The sequence below is a fragment of the Arachis hypogaea genome, chromosome 2, assembly GCF_003086295.3.
Source record: "Arachis hypogaea cultivar Tifrunner chromosome 2, arahy.Tifrunner.gnm2.J5K5, whole genome shotgun sequence".
Lineage (NCBI taxonomy): Eukaryota > Viridiplantae > Streptophyta > Magnoliopsida > Fabales > Fabaceae > Arachis > Arachis hypogaea.
Genome location: NC_092037.1, coordinates 11600141 through 11623626, shown reverse-complemented (window position 1 = coordinate 11623626; position 23486 = coordinate 11600141). Strand labels below are relative to the sequence as shown.

Here is a 23486-nt window from a genome sequence, read left to right as displayed (position 1 = left end):
ATCCATATTTTTTAGAATTTGTATATATAAATTAATAAAATTTATTTGTTACAGGTAATTTAATATTTATACTGATTAAATAATAACCAAAGCTATTAAAAATATTTAACCCAAAAAATTTCTCTTAAAATATTAATTTATAAATAAATTAAAAAAGTCACATATAAATCTTTTTTATTTTTGAGTTATACAAAAAAAAAACCTCTCTTTAATATATAATATATAAAATTAGGCACCAAATTTCTCCATCAATTAAAAAGTACATATGCTTTAATTTTTTTAAAAAATAATTATATCAATTAAAATTAAATTCATATTTTAGTTAATTAATATTTTTTTTGTCTTAGCTAATTAATATTATTATTGATATTAAAACTCTTTTTTATTTTTCTTGCAGGACCTCTTAAGAGGGAAAAAAACAATTTAAGGAGTCAAAAACCAACTCATTACTCATATACAGAGAAGGTCCAACATGAATGACTTCTCTTTTCTTGTGCTTAACTAAGCCGCCAACTTTGTAGACGACCACGACTTGCCAAGCTGCTTCCCACTATAAAAGCAAAATTGTACACGTGTTGTGAGAAGAGAGATGTTATGAAAATATCTGTAAATTTAAATCTGTACCGTATAACTCACCTGGATGAGATATTTGTCTTTTGCAATGTAATAGAAAGATAAGTACAAGGAATAAGGCATAATTAAGGCATAAGACAAAAAGGAACAAGGCATGGTAGTCGTAATATAATAATTGAATTATGAAGCTAATAACTTTATTTAAATAATTTACATTTATAGAAAAATTGATTTGAAATTTAAATGGTTGTAATTTAAATTAACAATTTTATTTAATTTTGATAAACTGAGTTTTTTAAATTAAAAAGTAAGCATATTATTATTATTTTTAAATTAAAAATTTTAAGTAAATGTATTCGTATTAAATTATTAACTTAATGTATATTTATCTAATTCAAAATTTTAAATTATTTAAATAAAATTAGATTAATTCAAAAAATAAAAATATACCAATAGAATTTAAATAGTATAAAAATATATCTAATTAGAATATGAGATACACAATTTATTTAATTACTAAGTGAGGTACAGAAAAATGTTGTAGTTATAAAACAAAAAAAAAGTGAATCTCAGTAAACAATATCCTTTTATTTTCTTTTTAAAAATAAAATATGTTTTATTTTATAACAAAAATAAATTCTTGCACCAATATTTTCATCATTTAATTGTTTTTATTTTAATAATAAACAACTATTCGACTTACTCTTAGTTCACAATTTGTTCTTCAACATCATCTTCTTCTTAAGGCGATCCTAGTCAATTATTATAGTTTGGGTGGCTGATAAATCATTTTAAACTCCAAACATACTTTTAAAGTGTCACATAATATTTTTTTAATTTTATTATTTTATCCTTTATTATAGATTTACTATTTAAAAATAAATTATTCGTATTACATATTATCTTTTCATCCTAAACACAAATAATACCACCAACATTTGAGGAATTACAATCGTATTTTATCATTCTTATCATATAATTTTATATTCTTACAATACCACAAGCATTCCATTGTTCACACCCCTAAACAAAATATAATTTGTCATTTATCATAAATAACAAAAAAACTCATTAATTACTACTTTAGTCATTATTAGGCATGACAAAGCACGTATAATGTCCTAGCACACCAGGGCGCCAAGCAAAGTCAATTTTAAATACTAGTATGTTTAGCTTTATAGCGGTTTGGCGGACTAGTCTGCTTAACGCTTTTAAAAAATAATTAAAATTAATAAAAATAGATAATTAAAAACCAAATAAAAAAATAGTCAAATTATAATATAATTTTTTTTATTTTTTTTTAAATTTTTAATTTAATAGAATTATTTAAAATAATATCTACCAATAAAATCATCTTTATTTTAAAAAATAAGTCACATAATTTAAACATATATATAAAAGTATAAAATAAAATAGCAAAAGTTAATTAATAAAAAATTTAAAAAAATATAATCGAAAATCCCTAACCAATACGCATTCGTCACTGGACACATTGCCTACATCCAATCCCTTAAAAGAGTCTCAGCCGCTCTTCAAGAATACATTGACGGAGACGAGCCTCGTGAGTTCTCGTTGGACACCGTCATTGCCCCTCCTTTTGCAGCTGGGAAGAAGACTGGCCCTGGCTTCATTCCTATTTTATCAAAATCGTTCACACCGGCAACAATTGAGTTTGGAGTTGGACCAAATTCTACACTCAAAAGTAAATTATTTAAAGCCTGGTGATAATCCGGCTGTTTTGGTTGAGGATAGGCCTCGATATCCGGTAATGATCCGGTTGAAACATATTCTCCAATGCACCATCATTATGGCAATGATGGATTTTTTGGCATGCAATTTTCACCTGTGAATTCTAATTTCCTTATACACGGTCACGGTTGCCATGATTCTCACTAAGACCATTACTACATTTTTTTTACTCTTTCAGCCAACTAAAAACAAACAAATTCCTCCATTGCCAAAAATATGGAACTTTCAGCCTAAAAGGCCCAAAATCATAATGAGTTTCATTAACATGTAATTCCTCATCTAATTTTTGGCGTGATGCTGGACATCTATTGCAACTTTTGCGACATCACTCTAAATCATGTAACATTAAGTTATGTCATTGTGTCTGAGAACATGTTTCTGACCATTATATCTTACTTGACAATGTAGGCTCGTTTACTTGACTTATTGTTATCTGACATGGCGGTGTACGAATCTAAAACTAGTGTTCCAAGTGTATTTCAAAATTCAGGATCCATGAGCCACACATTTCTCAGCAGGCTGAGGACTCATATGTTGTTACTTCCTTGACTTGTACCATTCTACCATTCTTACTTTAATCGTTATAATTGGTTCGTGTTTGCAGCATGGACTGCGGGGTTTGAGTTGCAGAGTGGATGATCCAATATGATTTGTGGGCATCGTATGACGTACAAGTTAGCAACTTAAATGGTTCATGGTTAGGTTGTGTCTTCTACTTGATTTAGGTTCAAGTTTATTTTATCACAAGGATCCTATAATTGTTACTCTTGTGCGATCCCATTTCAGGAGATCAACGATACCTGACAATTGCTGTTGATTTAGTTATGGGTAACCATAACCCAATTTCGAAAGAAGTTCAACAGAAGGCCATCTAATTTTGGGACAGGAACATGATTTGTTCATACATAAAATGAGTTAAATCAAGAAAGAAGAACTGTAGCCCTGCGGGACCACTTAGTCTTTAAACCTTGTGCACTAACAACATTTTTTTGGTGTTGGAACACTCTTCAAATGCATTAACTGAAGTATGGGATGATGAAATTTCCCGCATTCATAGATTAGTTGCTCCATTTTTTGTACAAGATGCATCACATGAAATCTGGGTTGAAGATATCTCTTGTGTCCATAGTTGCCGATTTAACATTTTTTTGCGTTAAACCATCGATTGAATTCTGGATTGCAGAAATTTTTTGTTTCCATAGTTGCGGTGATAAATTTTTTGCTCTATTAATAGTGGTCTGTGTTGTATGCACACAAGAATATTGTTATATGACAGACTGTGAATGTTCCTCAGTAGACTGATGTTCTAAATAAAATGTTACACTATCTTTTCTTCACTATGGGCCATCCTAGGTCCACATGAATGAACAAGTTTAATATTAGATATAATACGTCGAGACAAAAAAAATGATCCATGATATTCTAGATTTTTAATTTGATCCAACCATTTTTACCATTAATAAAATCCATTGCGCAATTTCAGTTAACAACCTAAACACTATGTTTGCTTCGTAAACATTGAACCACTTAAATTTAGGACCGTAAAAATAACAAGGCAAAGATAATAGGGTCAGTTAAAACATCACAGTGTTAATGATGATCATGGTCATGAAGCCAAATTCAAAGGACCACCAAATATGTTACATGAGTTGGATTCTACTACCTCAAACCAAATGGAGGTGGTCACGACTCACAAAATATGTTGCAACCGTTTGAAAACAAAAAAAAAAAATAATGCAGAACGTGATATGGAGGTTACTTAGCCTAACGCTATTATTATTATTATTGTTGTTGTTGTTGTTCAATGTCTCTAAAGATGACACAAATACACCAAGTCTATTAGATATACTTCTTCATCAATTATATGTATTCCTATAGAAAATAGCCGGACTCAATACATGTGTTCTGTTGGAAAAGCTTACCTGGGTAAATGGTACCGACACTAATTAGTTATGCTTCCGTTGCTTTTCCTTCGTACCCAGTGGCGGAACCAGAAATTTCATAAGAGGGGGGCCAATTAAATATAAAATATAACAAAAAATTAACAAAATATGATTTGTAGCATATATATCAAAAAAGTAATTATATTATATAAAAGTCAATGTTCAACTACATACTTTAAGATTTTGATATTTTTAAACTTGCTCGACGATGCTTCATGGAACTAAAATCATCAATTATCATCTCTGAAGTGAATTTTGAAGCAATTTCCTTTTCAATATATACAATCATACAATCTGCTAAAAATTCATCTTCCATCTTGTTTCGAAGCCTTGTTTTAATAATCTTCATAGCTGAAAAGGCCCGTTCAGTTGTTGCTGTTGTCACAGGAAGAGTCAAAACAAGACGAATTAATCTATCAATTAAAGGATATATATTTGATTTTCCTGTCTCTGTCAATTTTTGACACAATTCAGCAAGAGTAGACAAATTCTGAAAATCTGGAGCTTTAACCACATCAAGTTCATAATGTTGTAACTCATAATCCAATTGAATCTTTTCTTGCTCAGAAAAATCTAAAGAATAGAAATTCTTTACAAGATTGCATATGTTGCAAACACTGAATAACTTGAAAGCATCTTTAGGATCTAGAGATGTACTCAGTATGAGGAGCTCGGTTGCTTGCTCACTAAATCTACTATTTAGCTCTTTCAATTGAAAATCTATCACGCTAGTAAAAATGTCAACACGATAGTGGTGTTCAACAGTGACAACATCCTTTTTACGACGAGACCGAATTATGTCACTAAAAGAAGCACCCATATCAGGTATCTGAATAGCATGATCATTGCAGAAAGAACTAACTTTCTCCAAAAGTGCTCCCCAACTACTATCTCTTAACTGTTGAATCAATGACTTTGTACTAGAAACCAGATGCATAGCATTCAAAATGTCTTGAGATTTTTGTTGCAATGCTTGACAAAGTTTATCAGTGATTCCCATGATTTCTTTCATCATATGCAAAATGAAAACAAAATCAAATGATAATAAAGATTTAAGAGCATAAGTAGCATCACCACGTTGAGAATATGTAGATCCATTAGTAGCCAAATCTTCCAGAACTGAAGTTGTTGCTCCAAACATACGTAAAAGGCTACAAATTGAGTTGAAGTGAGAGCTCCACCTGGTATCTCCTGATCTTTTTAATGTGCCAATTTGATTTGCTCCTCTTCCTGTTTCAATTTGATTAGTTGCAACTAAATGGGAAATTTCAGTTGCATAAGCAGATCGTAATTCATCATTGCGTTTGCAAGAAGAGCACACAACATTGATAATATTACTCAAACTTTGGAAAAAAGCATGAACATCAACAACTTCTTTAGCCGCAGCAACAAGAGCTAGCTGTAATTGATGAGCAAAGCAATGAACATAATATGCATAAGGACATTCTTGAATAATTAAAGCTTGTAACCCTTTCCACTCTCCACGCATATTACTAGCTCCGTCATACCCTTGACCTCGAACATTTTGAATGTTGAGATTGTGATGAGATAATGCAGAACAAATCTCTTGTTTTAGAGTAGCAGAAGTAGTATCTTTGACATGAACAACATCTATTAGCCTTTCTTTGACAAATCCATGCTTATCAACAAATCTAACAACAAGTGTCATTTGTTCTCTTCTAGATTCATCTCTAGCTTCATCAACAATCAAACAAAACTTTGCATTACCAATCTCATTGCGAATTTCATTTTGCACCTTTCTAGCAAAAACATGTAGAATTTCCTTTTGAATAGAAGGTGATGTGTATATTGCATTTTGAGGAGCATTATCCAAAACAACTGCATCCACTTCTTTATTGTAAGAAGCTAATAATTTTAACATTTCAAGAAAATTTCCTCGATTCTGAGACTCATGACTCTCGTCATGTCCCCTAAAAGCACAAGCTTGAAACGTTAACCATTTGACAGTATCAATAGAGGCTTTAAGACGCAATCTATTGCTTAAAACTTGTTGTGAGCTTTGCTTAGCCAATACTTTGTCAATGTGACATAATTGATTAAGCAAATCTTTACAAGACTTAACAGCAATATTATGAGGAGAATTAAGAGATTTACCCGCATGAGATAAAAATGCACAATCCTTTCCATTATTCACTTTTTTCCAATTGCGAAATCCTCCTGATGTGAATGGACTTGATTTTCTAGAAAATAAATAGCATGGAAGACAAAATGCAGCATCCACTTCTGGCGAATGTTCTAGCCAAGAAAAACTCTTAAACCAATGAGCTTTGAAACGACGAGGATGACTTTCTAGACCACAAAGAGGGTACTCATCCATAATAAATTGATATGGTCCAAAATTTATGTATGCTCTACGGATTTCATCTTGTTGATTGATAGGATAATTCCAAATTTGCGGACGCTTTCCGGGATCACGCATCAATGTATCAATATTAACTTGATCTATTTCAGTCCTTGCTATTTTGGAAGCAGGGGGTTGAATATCTTGCTCAACAAGTTGTGTCACAGGTTGTTCAATAATATTTTGAACATTACTCAAAGAATCTGAAGCTGAATTTTGTTCATCATATATTCTCTCTTTTCTCTTGAAAAATGAGTGAATTGTTTTCATCTTTGACATTTTTAACTTAACTTGAACTATCTAACAAAAAAAAACAAAAATAATTGCATATATATTATTTTCTTAAAAAAAAATATTAAACCTATTGAGCAATAACAAATAATTTTAGAAACACAAATATATAATAACCAAAAATAAAGTTATTGATTTACCTGATTATTTTTTGTTCCAAGTCTCACAAAAAAATAATTCTATTGAGTTTTGTCCTCACTTCAATCTTTGAACACTGTCCATTATAAAAAAAAAATTAATTATTTTAAATAAATAATGTAAATAATACTTGACATTGTCATTAACTTAAAAAAAATTGAAATATACCTCTTTGAATCTTTGTTGTGCATTCAATGGTTAATATTTTGTTGTTCACTTCTCTTCAATGGTTTTTCTTCGTATGTCTTGTTTTGGTATGGAAAGAAAATTAGAATGAGAAGAGTAGAAGACCAAAAGTTTGGGAATCACTAAAAGAGAGAGAAAAGTGGCGCTATGCCTATGATAGTTTGAAACAAATATTTGAAAAATGTACTAGGGTTACTTTAATTAATAGTATGGGCTTGGGCTAGTATAATAGAACCATTTTTATTAATTATTAGAATGGGCTATTTGTTAACAAGAGCAACAATAATTCAAATATCTAATACATAATGCAGTTTTTAGTTTTTTTAATTTATAAAATTTTGTAAGTTATATTTTTTTTAATATTATATATAAAAAAATTTAATATTATTAATTATTACTATTTACTATTTTTTTAAAAAAATTTGGGGGGGACCATGGCCACCTTAGGTCCCCCCGTGGATCCGCCACTGTTCGTACCCTTCAATTTCTCAGGCCTTTCAGCGTCTCTTGCCGTCAGGCTTCGCCCTCTTAACACTGACAGAGAATCTGGATTATCCTAATTTTTTCAATACTTCTTTTCACGTAGTAGTAGTAGTAGTTGTTGTTGTTATTATTATTAAACGGGGACAAAACCCCAGAGGGAGAAGAGTTACAACATTATTCCAATCTATTTATTTTGCAAAAATAATTTAACTGCAAAAAATATTACTGGGCCTAAAATAAAAAAGCCAAAAAATTTAATCATAATTACTAATACAAAATAATACTTATCTGATTAATTCTCTTTTATCTGTCACACTCTTTAGCTTCTGCTTCTAGTCAAGACTGTCGTTCTTTGGGGAACCACTTAACACGTGTTCACCAGCCTGTTTCTCCATGTTTCTTCAGCAAATAAAGAAAATTATTCCTTTAATCATCGTATCACTACCTGAAAAATAAAGCAAATAAAAAATGAATAAAAATAAGGCAAATTCTCTTGTGTGGACAGAGAGATTTTATCTACATGTGTAGACAAGTGTTGGCAACGCTTCAGTACAACAAGTGTTGATGGTGTGAGATATTTTTTGCAGGGTTCAGCAGGGCGTTGCAGGGATGGTCTGCTGAACCAGTCACATGCATTGTTGAATTATCCCAAAGTGTAATAGTAATAAGTAATGTTCTAAAAATTGGACTGGTCCAACCGCAAACTGAAAGCTAATACGGTTCGGTTAACGATAAAAACCACTCAAATTAAAAACCCCATTTAAACCGTTGAATCGGCCGAGAATCCGTCGGTCGGACCGAACCAGAACTTGGCCAATTTTAAAGAAACGTCGTCGTTTGATGTTTTTAGCTTTAAGGATAAAAAATTCCTCTTCTTTCCTGGCTCAGTCACCCACTCTCCCTCCAGCCCCATTCCTCAGACTCTCTCCTCTCTCAATTCTCTACCCTAGGTTACAGTCTCGCCCACCACTACAAGGAGAGCCTCAACACCGTCGTCTGTTGTGCTCAGGGGCCACCGTTTCTCCTTCATTGTGTCTTGTGCCCCCAGCCCCTTCGCCAATCTCCTTCCTTCAAAGAGCAAAACTGCCCTCAACCCTAGCCTCCACCACCGTCGGAAAGAGTTGGCCGCAGCCGCTGCCCATCACACTCAGGGGCTTCTCATTTCGTCCTTTCGACATTCTCCATGTCTCCAAACCCTGTTCCCTCTTACCAATCGCAGGTGCACAGCTTTTTCCTCGAAGGCAATGGCTTAATTTTTTAATTTTTGTTCTCTGTTTTCAATTTTTTTGCTCAGAAGAATTTTCATTCTCCAAACCCTGTTCTCTTTCACCAAATTTTGTGTTGTTCTCTGCTTTGGATGAATCATTGATTTAAATAATTAGGAGATTTTAGTTTCCTGGTTAAAATTGTGCTGAAAATTTTGTTCCCTAGCCTCACCGCCGTCCGTCGCAGTCAGGGGCTCCTCACTTTATTCCATTGGCGTCCTCCAAAGAAGAACCCTTGTTGGCTCTCAGTCTTCATTCTCTACTATCGACGTCGTCTGCTCGCAGTCATCCTTCGAAGGTCAGGCTCACTGTTAGCAGTCTTCGTTCTCTTCTGTGCCATCCGTCGTCCTGCTCGTCGCCCGGTCTCCGTCTCTATCGCGCTTCTTCCCCTCGGCTCAGACCGCTCAGAACGAAGGCAAAAGCTTGATAAACCCCAATTTGATGGTTTATCTTGTAGTGAATTTAGGGTATTTTGATGACCTTTTCTCGCATTTAACCTATGAATTAGCATGGTTTTGTAATATCTCCCGTATTTGTGCTTAAGTGTAAAAACATGCTTTTTAAGCCTTATTTTGATGAATTCTAATTCCTCTTTGATTCCATAAGATGCCTTGATGTGTTTGCTAGTAATTCCAGGATTGAAATAGGCTAGGCATGGATCAAAGGGAGCAAGGAAGGAAGCATACAAGTGGAGAGAAGCATGAAAAGTCAAAGAAGTGAAATCAGCCAAGCACGCGCACGCGCACAAGGCGCTCGCGCGCACATTTCAGAATCGGCCAGGGGCGCGCACACGTACCGTGCACGCACGCGTCACAGTCCGCACATGATTTCATTAAAACAACACGTGCCTGGCGATTTGGAAGGGTTTCTGAACCCATTTTGGCGCCAATTGCTGATAGAAAGGAATAAAAGGATCAAGGATTAAAGGGGAAGACATCTTGGAATCATTTTTAGCATCATTAGGATTAGGATTAGTTAGTTTTAGAGAGAGAAGCTCTCTCTTCTCTCTAGAATTAGGATTAGGTTTAGGTTAATCTCTCTTCTTAAATCTAGGTTTAATTCATGCTTTGATTCACTCCTCCTCTATCAATTCTTACTCTTCTCATCTTTCTCTTTCTAGTTATGTACTTTAATAATTGTAATTCTTCATTTTGTTTTGGATAGATTGTTGTTCCTTTGTTTTCTTTCAATAATGCAATTTGAGGTAATTCATGATAATTGTGGTTTTCTTGAATTGTTGTTGTTAATTCTTTTCAATAATTGTTGTTAGATTTCATTCTTGTTGTTGATTTACTATGCTTTTCTTTTGTGCCTTCCAAGTGTTTGATGAAATGCTTGGTTGGATTTTAGTGTAGGTTTTGTTCCTCTTGGCCTAGGTAGAGTGATTAGTGACTCTTGAGTTTTCTAACTCCTTTGTTGATTGATAATTAGAAATTGCTAATTGATTTGACTGCCTCTAAAGCTAGTCATTTCTTTAGGAGTTGATTAGGACTTGAGGAATCAAATTGATTCATCCACTTGACTTTCCTCCATGGTTAGAGGTTAACTAAGTGGGAGCAATGAACAATTCTCATCACAATTGAGGAGGATAACTAGGATAGGACTTCTAGTTCTCATATCTTGCCAAGAGTTTTGTTAGTGTTAGTTTATTTCCTTTACCATTTATATTTCTTGTATAAAATCTCAAAAACCCTAAAATAACTCACAACCAATAACAAGACACTTTATTGTAAGTCCTAGGGAGAACGACCCGAGGTTCCAATACTTCAGTTTATAAATTTTAGGGGTTTGTACTAGTGACAAACAACTTTTTGTATGAAAGGATTATTGTTTGGTTTAGAAACTATACTTTACAACGAGAATTCATTAGTGAAATTCTAAACCGTCAAAAATCTAAATCATCAAAATGGCGCCGTTACCGGAGATTTGCAATGGTGTTATGTTATTGGTTATTGTACATATGTGAATATTGTGAATAGGTTTATCTTTTGTTTGTTTCTTAATTTTTGTTAGTTTTATTTTGTTCTCTCATTATGAATTCTCACTTTGGCTTTGAGTTTGGTTCTAATTGTGTTGTAGGAAATGTGGACTTTAATGGCAACATGTACCATGGATGGAACCAACAAAGATGGAAGGAGCCTCAAGGAATTGATCACTCCTATTAGCAACAACCTCCGGATATTTATAGGTATAATTCCCATCCTAATGCATGTTAATTTAACGGCTATGATGACTCTTTTTGTGACACTCAACAACCACCATCATATGCCTATGAATCTCATCCTCAACATGAACCTTAACATAGCCCTCAACCATTCTCACAAGCCTTTCATTACCAAACACCGCCCTATGATCCATATCCATCATATGACCAATGACCCATACCATATTCTTATGACCATTATGAGCAAGAACCTATAGAACCACCACAACCCTATCAAGATTACTACCATAAACCACCTCAATACACACCATCTCCACAATTTTATCAAGAGGAACCACATTCCTACCATGAACCCTCTCTCCAAAATAATGAACCTTCTCACTCACCCCAAACCCCAATAGACGATCCTCTCACTTTGTTACTTCAAGGACAAGAAGCCATGAAACGGGATACACTTGAGTTTGTGACCAATTTGACCAAGGTGAAGCATACTTTAGCCCACCAATATTTGAATACTCAAGGTATTTCTGTGACCACATGTGAAAAGTCAAAAGAAGAGCAAAGCATGAAGGAGAAATTGGAAAATTCGGTGGAGAAGGAGGAGTCAAATTTTATTTTAGAATATTTGGAGGAGCCTATGATCATTGAAGAAAAGGAAGAAGTGGTTGAAGATTTGGGAGATGTTGAAAGTCCATGGGAATGTAGCATCATGGAGGACTCTTCCAAGAAGCTTGATATCGATGTTGAGGAGGGTGCGCAACCTCCAAGGCATATCATCGTTGGAGACTTGGAAGAGGCTTATCAAGAGATGGATTCAATCATAGATGAATTTCTCTCTACAATGGAATCCTCTCCCATTGGACATGAAGTTGAAATTATAAAAGAATGTGCACAACCTCCCGTACCCTTGGTGAGCAACGAAAAAGAGAGTGAATTGGAGGAGTGCTACCAAGAGGGAAAAGTTAGCATGGTGTATATTGAAATTGAAGAATATGAAGAGGTTGATCTAGAGATGGATTCATTCATCAATGGATTCCTATCCAAAATTGACTCACCTCCCATTGGGCAAGATGAAGTTCTTGAAGACAACACCAAGCCAAGTGAAAAAGGGGAAAAGGTTGAAATTGAAGAAGCTTGCGAAGAGGTGGAAACAACTAAAGAAGAGCCTAAAGAAGTAGATCTTGCATTGTCTAAGTGTGGGGAGGTCCCCCTCCCCAAGTCACCATCCAACACAACATTCAAGTGGGTAAAACTCTTATCCCTAAGCTTTACTTTCTCACTTGAATATGGTTTAATTGAAAATGATGGTCAACTTAGAGCTCTTTGTGGAGTTAAGAGTAGGAAAGAGTTGTGTAGTGGTTGGAAACATCATTCTAAGCTCATGACGGTTGTAAGCTCAAAATTCAAGAGCAATGGTTGGTGTAGAACCAAATTGCATGGGTCTAGGAAGTTGTTTGGAAGCTTCTTTGAGAGTTCTAAGGTCATGCCACCCACATGGACTAATAATGATCAACTTAAAGATGGGTGTAGAAACAAGATATGGGATCCCGGTATACATGCGGATCAACTTTGGGAGACCCAAGCTTGTGAAGAACTCATCAACACTAGGTGCAACAAATAAGAAGTCTTGGGGCACAATGGAGAACCAAGCATTGGTGGGAGTTCCAAGATGAGTACAAGCACAAGCCACCTTGAGAGGAGCTCCCCATAAGTCCAACTTAAGGACAATAAACAAAAGTGCTAGGTGGGAGACACCCCACCATGGTAACATCTTTTCATTTTCTTTCTTTGTAAATATTGGTAGAATTAGTTTAATTCATGTTTTTATTGGTTTGTTAAGTTTAGTTAGAAGTATAATATGATAAATAAGGCTTTAGGGTGTTTTGGTAGTTGTTTGGAGGATTGAAAGGCTTGGATTGGTGCAAGAACTTCGAAATTTTTTTTTTTGAAAAACAGAACACCATCCACGCGTGCAAGCACATAACGCGTACGCGCACCTGAGCATTTTTCGACCATCCACGCGTGCGCGCACATAACGCGTACACGCACCTGAGCATTTTTCGACCATCCACGCGGATGCGCACTGTACGCATACGCGTGGATGCAAAAATTCGACCCCAGCCAAAAACCCGAGAGTTAGGCCTGCACTGTGCGAACATTGGGCCTAAGGCACAAGTCTATGCACGCGTGCGCACCTGGCGCGTACGCGCACACGATCTTAAGTTCGCAATGCATGCGCACGCACGCTGTGCATGCGCACGCACGCACGCTGTGCGTGCGCGCGTCGATTGCACGATCCACACTCCTGGTACTTTTACCTGAGAGTTGTGCCACTTTTGGGCCAACACTAAGCCTCTCGCCTAACTCGACGCACGCGTGCGCGCACTTGGTGCGTATGCGTCCTTCGACCAATATACCCATTGACGCGTAAATGTGCATGACGCGCACGCGTCGGTAAAAAAAAATTTTTTTTTTCTCCCCTTCCATTTTCCTTTGCTTATCACATTCGCATACTTCTACTCTTCCCATTTTCATTTAGTTTTTGCAGCATGTTTTCGTTTTTTTAAGTCATTTTAATAATGGTGTTGCATCTTTCTACTCAATTGTTGAGGATTCCTTGCATTACTTTGGTGCCTCTTGACTTGTTTCATATTGTTGGGTGGTGTTTCTTTTCAAATCAATGTTCAATCTTTTATGCACTTGTGTTCTTTGTGCATTGATATGACCTTATATTGTCTTTCATGGCCCACTCTCTCTTGTTCGAACTTGATGCTCATCATGCTCTTCATGCTTTGACCTTACTCTTGCATCAAGTATCATTGATATACCATTTTCTCTTATTGTTCCCTCCTCTACATGTTGTAGCTACCATGTAGTAGAGAACCATACTCCTACTTGGCATTAACCCCCGCCTATGTTCTATTTGCTTTGATATCTTTGTCATAGTCTTAATATTCCTTTCCTTTTCGATCCTTTTAGGTTGGCCACCAAGGAGGGAGAAAGGAAAAGCTTTTAAATGGGGCAACAAACAAGTCCTCCGCACAACCTTTTGAAGGAGCTCATCAATTATAGCAACCGATCCACCTTGCTCTTCTTTGCATGCACCGAGGACGATGCAATCTTTAAGTGTGGGGAGGTCGTCTGACCGATCTCCGTGGGTAACAATTTCCTTGTCCAACACCAATTCTTAGTTTTCTTTGTTAGATTAGTTATTGCATTGCATGATAGGTTGCATGTTAGTTAGAATTTGTACATATTTTTACCACTTCTTTTTTTGTTAGGACTACTTGGTTAGGGTGATGATTTCCTTTCCAATAAACTGTTTTAGAGCACCCTACCAATTTGAAAAAAAATACTTCATGGAACTTGCTTGAAAGAATGTATTTTGGAACATGGTTTTTGAGCTAAGAACACACAAGCATGTGAGTTTTGAGCCTAATGGTGTGGTTACATCTTATAACCACTTATTTTTCCTTCTTGTGTGCATTATTCTCTTCCTATGATTGTAATCTTTGATTTGTTTGATTCTTTATGTCCATTATTTTGTGTATTCATGCATTTATATGATTGAGGCCATCACTTCATTAGCTCACTTACCCAAATGGCCTTACCTTTTATCTTCCTTTGTTAGCCAAATTTGAGCCTACGATTAACCCACTTTGTTCTTAATTTAGCACATTACAAGCCTTAAAGCGAAAAACAATAAATATCCTTAATTTGGATCTTTGATTGGCTTAGGCTAGTGTGTGTGAGTATCATTCAAGTATGGGAACCTTGGGACATTGGGTGAATAAAAGGGTAGTCTTGTATTATTAGTGTAAATATTAGGAATTGGTACATACTAATGTATTGATCAAATGTAAAACCTTATGCATTGATGCTCTTGTATATAAAAAAAATGAGAAAAAGAAAAGAAAAAGAAAAAAAACAATATGAAAAAAAATATAGAAAAAAGAAAGAAAAAGAAGAAAAAGAAAGAAATAAAAAAAGGGACAAAATGCCCCAAAGTAAAGCTCAAATAAAAGTCAATGCATATATGTTGTAAAATGAAAAAGAGAATGCATGAGTATGTGGAAAAGTGAAGAATGGGTAGTTAGGTTAGAACTTAATTGTATAGGATGTCATAGGTTAGGTGGGAAGTCTAAGCCTATCAAAGATTCAAACTTCAAGCTCACTTGACCAAATATGCATCCTACCTTAACCCTAGCCCCATTACAACCTAAAGAAAAGACCTTATGATACATGTATGCATGCATTGAATAATTGTTGATTGTTAGATGAAAAACAAATCTTGTAAAGCATGATTAGGGGAGAATTGAGAGAATCAACCCCAAACACCGAGCGACTAGAGTGCAAACACTTCCGGTGAGGGTTCGATGCTCAACTCCTTGATTCCCGGCTTTCATGAGCGTTCTTTTTGCAAGTCTATTTGAACTTCATTTCCATACTTGAATTGGTAGGATTCATGAATCGTCATATGACCTTAGCCCTACCTGTTTATACATGCACTTGGAGGATTGATTTATTTTTAACCAAGTAGGTAAAACCATTTTGCATTTAGTTGCATCCATTTAGATAATTGCATATAGTTTAGGTTGCATAAAGTTTATTTACATTGAATAAATGTTGATACCCTTTGTTTCTCTCTTGGCTTAAGCATGAGGACATGCTTGGTTTAAGTGTGGGGAGGTTGATAAACCCCATTTGTAGGGTTTATCTTGTAGTGATTTTTGGGGATTTTATCATATTTTACCCACATTTATTCAACGAAATAGCATGGTTTTGTATATTCTCCTTTAATTGTGCTTGAATGTGAAAACATGCTTTTTAGGTCTTAAAATAGCTAAATTTAATTCACCTTGATTCTATTAGATGCCTTGATATGTTTGTTAAGTAATTTCAGAATTAGGAGGCAAAGATTGGATCAAAGGGAATGGAGAAAAAGCATGTAGAAATGGAGAACTCACGAAGAAATGAAAGAATCGCAAAAGCTGTCAAGCCGACCTCCTTGTACTTAATTGATTATAACTTGAGCTACAAAGGTCCAAATGATGCGGTTTCAGTTGGGTTGGAAAGCTAACATTCGGGGCTTCGAAACGATATAAGATTTGCCATAGTTGCATCGCGCATAGGGGCACACACGCGCACGGTACGCGGACGCACCGATGGTGGCACATGACCCACTTAATGCAATACGTGGCCAGCGATTTTAGAAGCCTTGTGGGCCCAATCCAACTCATTTCTGATGCTATTTAAGCCAATGATTGAAGAGGAATCAACATACTTTTGATCATTAGTCATAGTTTAGTAGTTAGAGTTAGTTTCTAGAGAGAGAAGCTCTCACTTCTCTCTAGGATTAGGATTAGGATTAGTTCTTAGATCTAGGTTTTAATCTTTGCTTTCTTCTACTTCTACCTTTCAATTCTTTGTTGTTACATTCATCTTCCTCTATTCTTTTGTTGTAATTTCCTTTATGTTGTTCTTATACTTTGTTGTAGATCTACTTTTGTTCCTCCTATTCTCTTTCAATTCAATTAGAGGTAATTCATAATAATTGTGTTCATTTGATTTGTTGTTGTTTAATTCCTTGCAATTGAGTAGTGTAGATCTACTTTTCTTGCAATTTTACTATGCTTTCCTTTTATGCCTTTCAAGTGTTTGATGAAATGTTTGGTTGGATTTTAGTATAGATTTTGTTCCTCTTGATTTTGGTAGAGTGATTAGTGACTCTTGAGTTATCTAATTCCTTTGTTGATTGTTAATTAGAGATTGCTAATTGATTTGACTGCCTCTAAAGCTAGTCTTTCCTTTAGGAGTTGATTAGGACTTGAGGAATCAAATTGATTCATCCACTTGACTTTCCTCCATGGTTAGAGGTTAACTAAGTGGGAGCAATGGACAATTTGTCATTACAATTGAGGAGGATAACTAGGATAGGACTTCTAGTTCTCATATCTTGCCAAGAGCTTTGTTAGTGTTAGTTTATTTCCTTCACCATTTATATTTCTTGTATAAAATCTCAAAAACCCCAAAATAACTCACAACCAATAACAAGACAATTTATTGTAAGTCCTAGGGAGAACGACCCGAGGTTCCAATACTTCGGTTTATAAATTTTAGGGGTTTGTACTAGTGACAAACAACTTTTTGTATGAAAGGATTATTGTTTGGTTTAGAAACTATACTTACAACGAAAATTCATTAGTGAAATTCTAAACCGTCAAAAATCCAATCATCAAAGCTTCATTTTTTTAATTTTCGTTCTTTGTTCTTCGTTCTTAACTCAAAACATTGTTTATCTTTGGATTCTCCTAATGCTACTCAAATTGAAATTTGAATCTAACTGTATTATACTTTGTTTTCTTGTTTTGGATTGAATCATTAAATGATTAGTTGATTTATTTTGCTAGTTAATTTTTGTTAAAATTATACTGATTCAGCTGTGTTATTTTTATTATTGTCATGTGTTATATATTTGTCCCATGGCATAAAATTTTCAATTTATCCGCCTTTACCATAAGGCCTTAGAATAGACGGATCTAAAAAATTTGACGATTAAAATAATATATATAAAAGATATTAATAATTTATTGGTTTAAGTACTTGTTAGTTCTAATAATTTAATAATATTTTAGTCAGGTTCTTATAGTTTAAGAGTTTATAATCGAATCATTATATTAGGTAAAAAAAAATTTGTTTAATTAGATCCTTAATAGTTATCTTTAAAAAAGTATACAGTAATCCTGAAATATTTTGCTTTTAAAAAATTAAATTCATCGTACATCAAATATAGAAAGAAATGTTTAAAAAAAAAGTTAAAAAATCCTAATTGAAATTTTTTTATCTAATATAAGAATTTAACATAATAAAATTTTAAATTATAAGGACTTAAATGAAAATTTGATAAAATCATGATGACTAATAAAAAATTAAACCTACTTCTTTTAATTATATTATGGTATTGTAAAATATAATTAGTTTTAAAATTATGTAGCTAACAAATTAAAATATTAAAATAGTAATTTAAATAATAATATATACTTTAGAATTCGATTATTGTAAGTTTCATATTTAAAAAAATGAATAATTTTTAAAGTATGAATATAATTGAATATCTCTCTTTATATATGTTATAAAATAATCATTTGAAAATTTATTTTTTCTTACGATTATAAAATCGATTGTTTATAATATTTATAATTGAGAAAGTTCTTTTAACTGATGTAGTTGTTACGAAAAAATTCAAGCTTACTTTAAAAAAGGAAATATTCATAAATAAAATATGCTTTCAAGTATTAATTAATTTTAAATAAAGAACACTAATTCTATTTAAGTTCAAGAATTGATCACAAAAACTTATATCTAAAATGACATGCTCAAGTTAACTATCTAGTGGCAGAAATGAAGTTAAAAAAAATACTAATGCTCTCAAATTAATTATTTTAATGGGACAAATAATTATTATTGTTATATACTACTCAAGAAATTTTTACATGTGTAGTCGAAACAATTATTCCCACACTCTAATACATAGATCTGTCTTTGCTTTAAAATCCTCTTCCTATCATTGATTTTTTTTATATATTTCTAGCAATGAGAACACCTAATAAAAAATTTGTAGTCACGACAACAACTACTGTAGTACTGTTAGTCATAATATTAATAGTAAGAAAAGTTATATAAGTATTAGCAACATTAATGTTGATAATGGAACTTAATTTTGATATGATATTTGACCTATAGAAATATAATGTTATTAGTGGAAAAAAACTAATAAAATTTAAAAAGTAAGACCAACATTAATTTTGGTCACCTTGAATAATATTGTTCTAGACGGTTATTTGTACCATAAATTTTTAAACTTATGGCATATCCGACGTTACAAATCAAGAGTAACGTCTGGATACTCGTACCACGAAGACGTGTTCCCGATATAAAGAGTGTAACGCTAAGATATTTAATGCCTAAAATGGAATCGACTCAGAATAAGGATAAAAAAGAAAGGGCACTTGACAGGTAAGATCACTACTTAATAAACTACACAAAGATCCAGCTAGCTTAGGCATTGAAATGTTTTGCAGGTTGTCCACCCGACTTGATTCAGTACATACAAAAATTAAGATATTCAATCTTCAACACTTGGAGTGTCTTTCTGATTCGTTTTTCTTTTCGTTTTATTTTTTATTTTTTTGGGTTTTGAATTAGCACTAGTTTTATATGCCTCTCTTTTTTGCAATAGGCCCAAAATTAATTGCTCTTATCCAATCAAAAACATAAAGAAGCCCATATTACCAAACACATAATTAAAATGATCTTAAGAATTAATTATTGTTACACATTGCTAATCTCAGTAAGGTAATTCAACAATACACGTGACCGTTAAGCACCATCACTGCAACACCCAACAACCTATGCAAAAAATATCTCACTCCACCAACACTTGTCACATGTAAGTACTGCCAACACTAATCTACACATGTAGATAGAATCTTCTTATCTACATCAGAAAATTTGCCTAAAAAAAAAAACAATCAGATTCAACTAAATAAAATTTCTATAAGATGAAAATGATTAACCTTTTTTGATCCTCAATATGACTACTTGGACATAAGAACATGAGATGAATTTTCATCGGCTTTTTCTTCCAAAAATAATGAGTAGATATTCTCACGTATCAAGATAATATCATTATCAAAACCAGTGATTTTTCACCATGAGAATGGTTAAGTCGAAATTTCAGAAGACAAACTTAATATGATATAAACAAAATTGAATCATATGAGAAGAAAGGCGAGAAATATTCCATCAATACTGCAACACTATCCAATTTTTGTCTGCTTTCATCCTATGTTAATCGAAGCTAATAGAGTTTGTTCTTCCTGAGATTAACTTTCTATTATCAGTTCCTATTTTTTTGTTGTTTTTTATTGACAAAAATGGTCTATAACCATGATATTGGATTCAGAGAACTTACTAAAAGCACGCACAGAGTGAAAGTAATTTCACAAACTGATATGTGTATAATAGCTTTCAGTCAAAAGAGCCACAAGATACCAAAATATTATGGAAGATTCTACTATACTGAATCCTTCTACTCTCTTTAGGTAATGAAGACAGATGCACATGCCGTAAGGACCACACGTGGTGGAGTGAAAAAACAAGAGAATTGATGGAGTGATTGAGTCTCCGCTGCGTAGCAAATTATGGGTCCCACAAAAATAGCATTTGTCTGTTGTTTATACACCTATTAATAATTATAATTGTGGCTTAATTCTTACAGTAATTAAAATGAGTAGTGTTTTTGTAAGAATCGTTGGAATTTATTGCAAAAACTGTGATGGGTTAGTTTAAAAATGGGTAACATGAAGTTAAAGGACTAATGTGTTTGGGCTTAGCTAAAAAAATTTTAGTGTTATTGAAAGGCTATTTGTAGTACATAGTTTAATAGTGGATTGCAAGACAAACAAGAAAAAACAAGATTGGATTGGCTTGACAAAAATAAAGAAAAAGCAGTTACACTTTAGATGTTGGAAAGATTTTTGTTTGTTCTGAGAATCTTTTAAATGAATATGTCAATAAAAAAAGTCTATACAAATATGTAATTTAATAATTAGAGTTGTAATATCATGTTTTGACAAGATGAAAGATAGTGATAATATAATTTACGTTTCATAATTGAAATAATAATATGATTATTTATGACATAAGAAAAAATACCATTAAATTAAGAATCAAAGGTTGTGTTGCATAGTGATTTTTGATTTTTTATTTATGGTTAATTATATGGTGCTTATAAATTGGTGTTTAATTTTGTGTAATTTTTTTTAACAAATTTTAATTTTTAAAAATTATTTACGTTTATATATTTTGGATTGAATATCAATTTTTATTTTTTCTTATGAAATTAGACACTGTTTTCTAAAAATTATTTATCAATACTTAAGAACAATCACCTTTATTTACTCGAAACATAGAGAGTACGGTACTTTTAGTTAATTTATTATTTAATTTTATTATCGTGATATTTATAATTTTTAATTTTTCTAAATTTTTAATAATTTTAATTACCATGAATAAGTAAATAAAAATACAAATAAAAATAAAAAAAACATTAATATGGTGAAAAAAAGTAGAAATAAAAAGATTATAAAAATAAATTAAAATAAAAATATGAAGAATATGAAAATAAATAATCATAAAAATAAATAGTTAATGAAAATTATTAATATACATAGTATGAAAATAACTTAAACAATAATTAAGGACATGATTTTTTATACGAAAAGATTTGGTCGTCATTCTTATATATTATAAATATGGTTAAAAATTTTGGGTCGTTCTTAACAAGGTTGGTATTAAATAATTTTGTTTAATAATTTAATTTTGCTAACGATTTTTTAGAGTAATATGTCATAAAAGAGAGTCCCATGTTAACGTTACATATGTGACCATCAACTATGCTTGACTGTCTTATCTTGTCAGCATAGTTGTACGCATCATTTTTTAAAAATCCCAGCAAAGAGTATTCCCTAACATACTAGCCATGTAGTCCAAAATTTTCGACGTCCCAATTCCATACGCATGCATCTCGTTGATGTGAGCCTTTGTCGCATCCATTATTTTACGATAACTCCAAATCAGGTGGAACATCCCAACAGGTGCTAGGTCATGGTTGTGCTCCAACACTACCTTTCTAACTTTTCACTTCTGCTCACTCTTCAAATATATTGATAGCATTGCTTTGCAGCTAGTTCGTATCTCGGGTTTGTGTCGCCACTGCCTATCAAACCTATTATAGTGCCTAATTTCCCTCAATCTCCTTTCTTGTTACAAAAATTGATATCTCACAAGATTACCATCGTTGTCTTTATTCAAGTCCAGGGACGGATGCACTATATAACTTGTGGGGGCAAGTGCCCCCACTAACATTTTGAAAAAATATGCTAAAGTATATGTATAAATATATATATGCCCCATTAAAAAATTATACTTGCCCCCACATTAAAAAAAATTACCTATTAAATTTTGTTTTAAAATATTTTAAGAATTTTGTTAACATATGTCATAAGAGTCAATTTTAAAAATACCATAAAAAATGTTCGACAAAAAATTATTAATTTCTTTTATTTTCAATATATTAATTATATTAAAAATTTAAAAATATTTTATTATTATACTCTAAACATGTTCTCTTAAAATATAAGTTATTTAACTCTTTTTATATATATAATTTTTAGAATTGAATTTTGATATATTATTAGTATAAAATAAATTTACACATATATCCAATTACGTAATGTCATATCATAAATTTTTTTTTTATATTAATCGTGTAAATAATTATCTAAAAGAACATACGTAATTAAACAACCATATAAAATATTTTTATATTGTCAGTACATCAAAATTAAACTCTAATTTTTATCTAAAAATATAAAATAAAAATATTCATTAAATCAATTTAATAAAAATAAAACATTACTAGCAATAGCATTATAAATTAAGAATTTATTTAACTAAAATTTATATCCTTGAATTTTTTAACTCAAAATTTATTATTATTATTATTATTATTATTATTATTATTATTATTATTATTATTATTATTATTATTATTATTATTATTATGTAGTTAATTTATAAAAAATTGAATTAATAACTACGTTATTAGTTATTAATATATCAATATTGATAATTAATAAATAAAAAATTATTTAATATTTTTATGTTATTTATTTTTATATGTTTTGATATATTTATACGATTTTTTTGTTATATATATATATATATTTGTCCCCCACGACCTAAAATTTTTGGATCCGTCACTGTTTAAGTCCCCTTTTCGTATCCTAAATCCGTTGAATTTTTTATACCTTGGGTAAAACTCATGCATTTTTCACACTTTTTTAAACTTAGTTCAAAATATCATCCGTGCTCAAGTCAAACCCTTATCCTCCTTCAAGTCAAACCCTTATTCTCCTTCAGGCAAATATTCCTTCCGAATCTCATCACCACCAGCCTCTACTACATTCATCTCCACATCCACGTCACTTAGATCACCCCGATACTCCCCTATTGCCTCACCTCCATTCGCATCCATATACAACTCCAAAGAACACAAACTGAATATTTATAAATATCTCATTATTCTACAATTTTTTTTCATAGCTGTCTCATATAAAGTATGCATGCATTATCCAAACTATATGTGCATTTTCAATAATGTCTACTATAACAGTTTAAATTTTTAAAAATTAAATAATAAATTATTTATAATTTATTATTTTATTTAAAAAAAATATTTTTTAAAATTTTTTAAAAATAATTAAATT

General features: G+C 32.3%; 1 protein-coding gene across 1 annotated transcript; it reads right to left on the bottom strand.

The window, feature by feature from the left end:
* Nucleotides 1-2105: 2105 nt before the first annotated feature.
* Nucleotides 2106-6603, bottom strand: LOC112737608 (uncharacterized). Its single transcript, XM_025787577.2, has 2 exons — nt 4923-6603; nt 2106-2263 (listed from the first exon to the last, which is right to left on the bottom strand). The coding sequence occupies exons 1-2, from the start codon at nt 6601-6603 to the stop codon at nt 2106-2108; spliced, it is 1839 nt and encodes a 612-aa protein (XP_025643362.2).
* Nucleotides 6604-23486: the final 16883 nt, after the last annotated feature.

What these genes read in the sequence shown, in the direction of transcription:
- LOC112737608 (XM_025787577.2), bottom strand. Translation starts at nt 6,603, where the DNA reads ATGGATGAGTACCCTCTTTGTGGTCTAGAAAGTCATCCTCGTCGTTTC. An exon ending in AACCGAGCTCCTCATACTGA is followed by an intron (nt 2,264 to 4,922) that starts GTACATCTCTAG and finishes TTTTGAGTGTAG; the next exon opens with AATTTGGTCCAACTCCAAAC.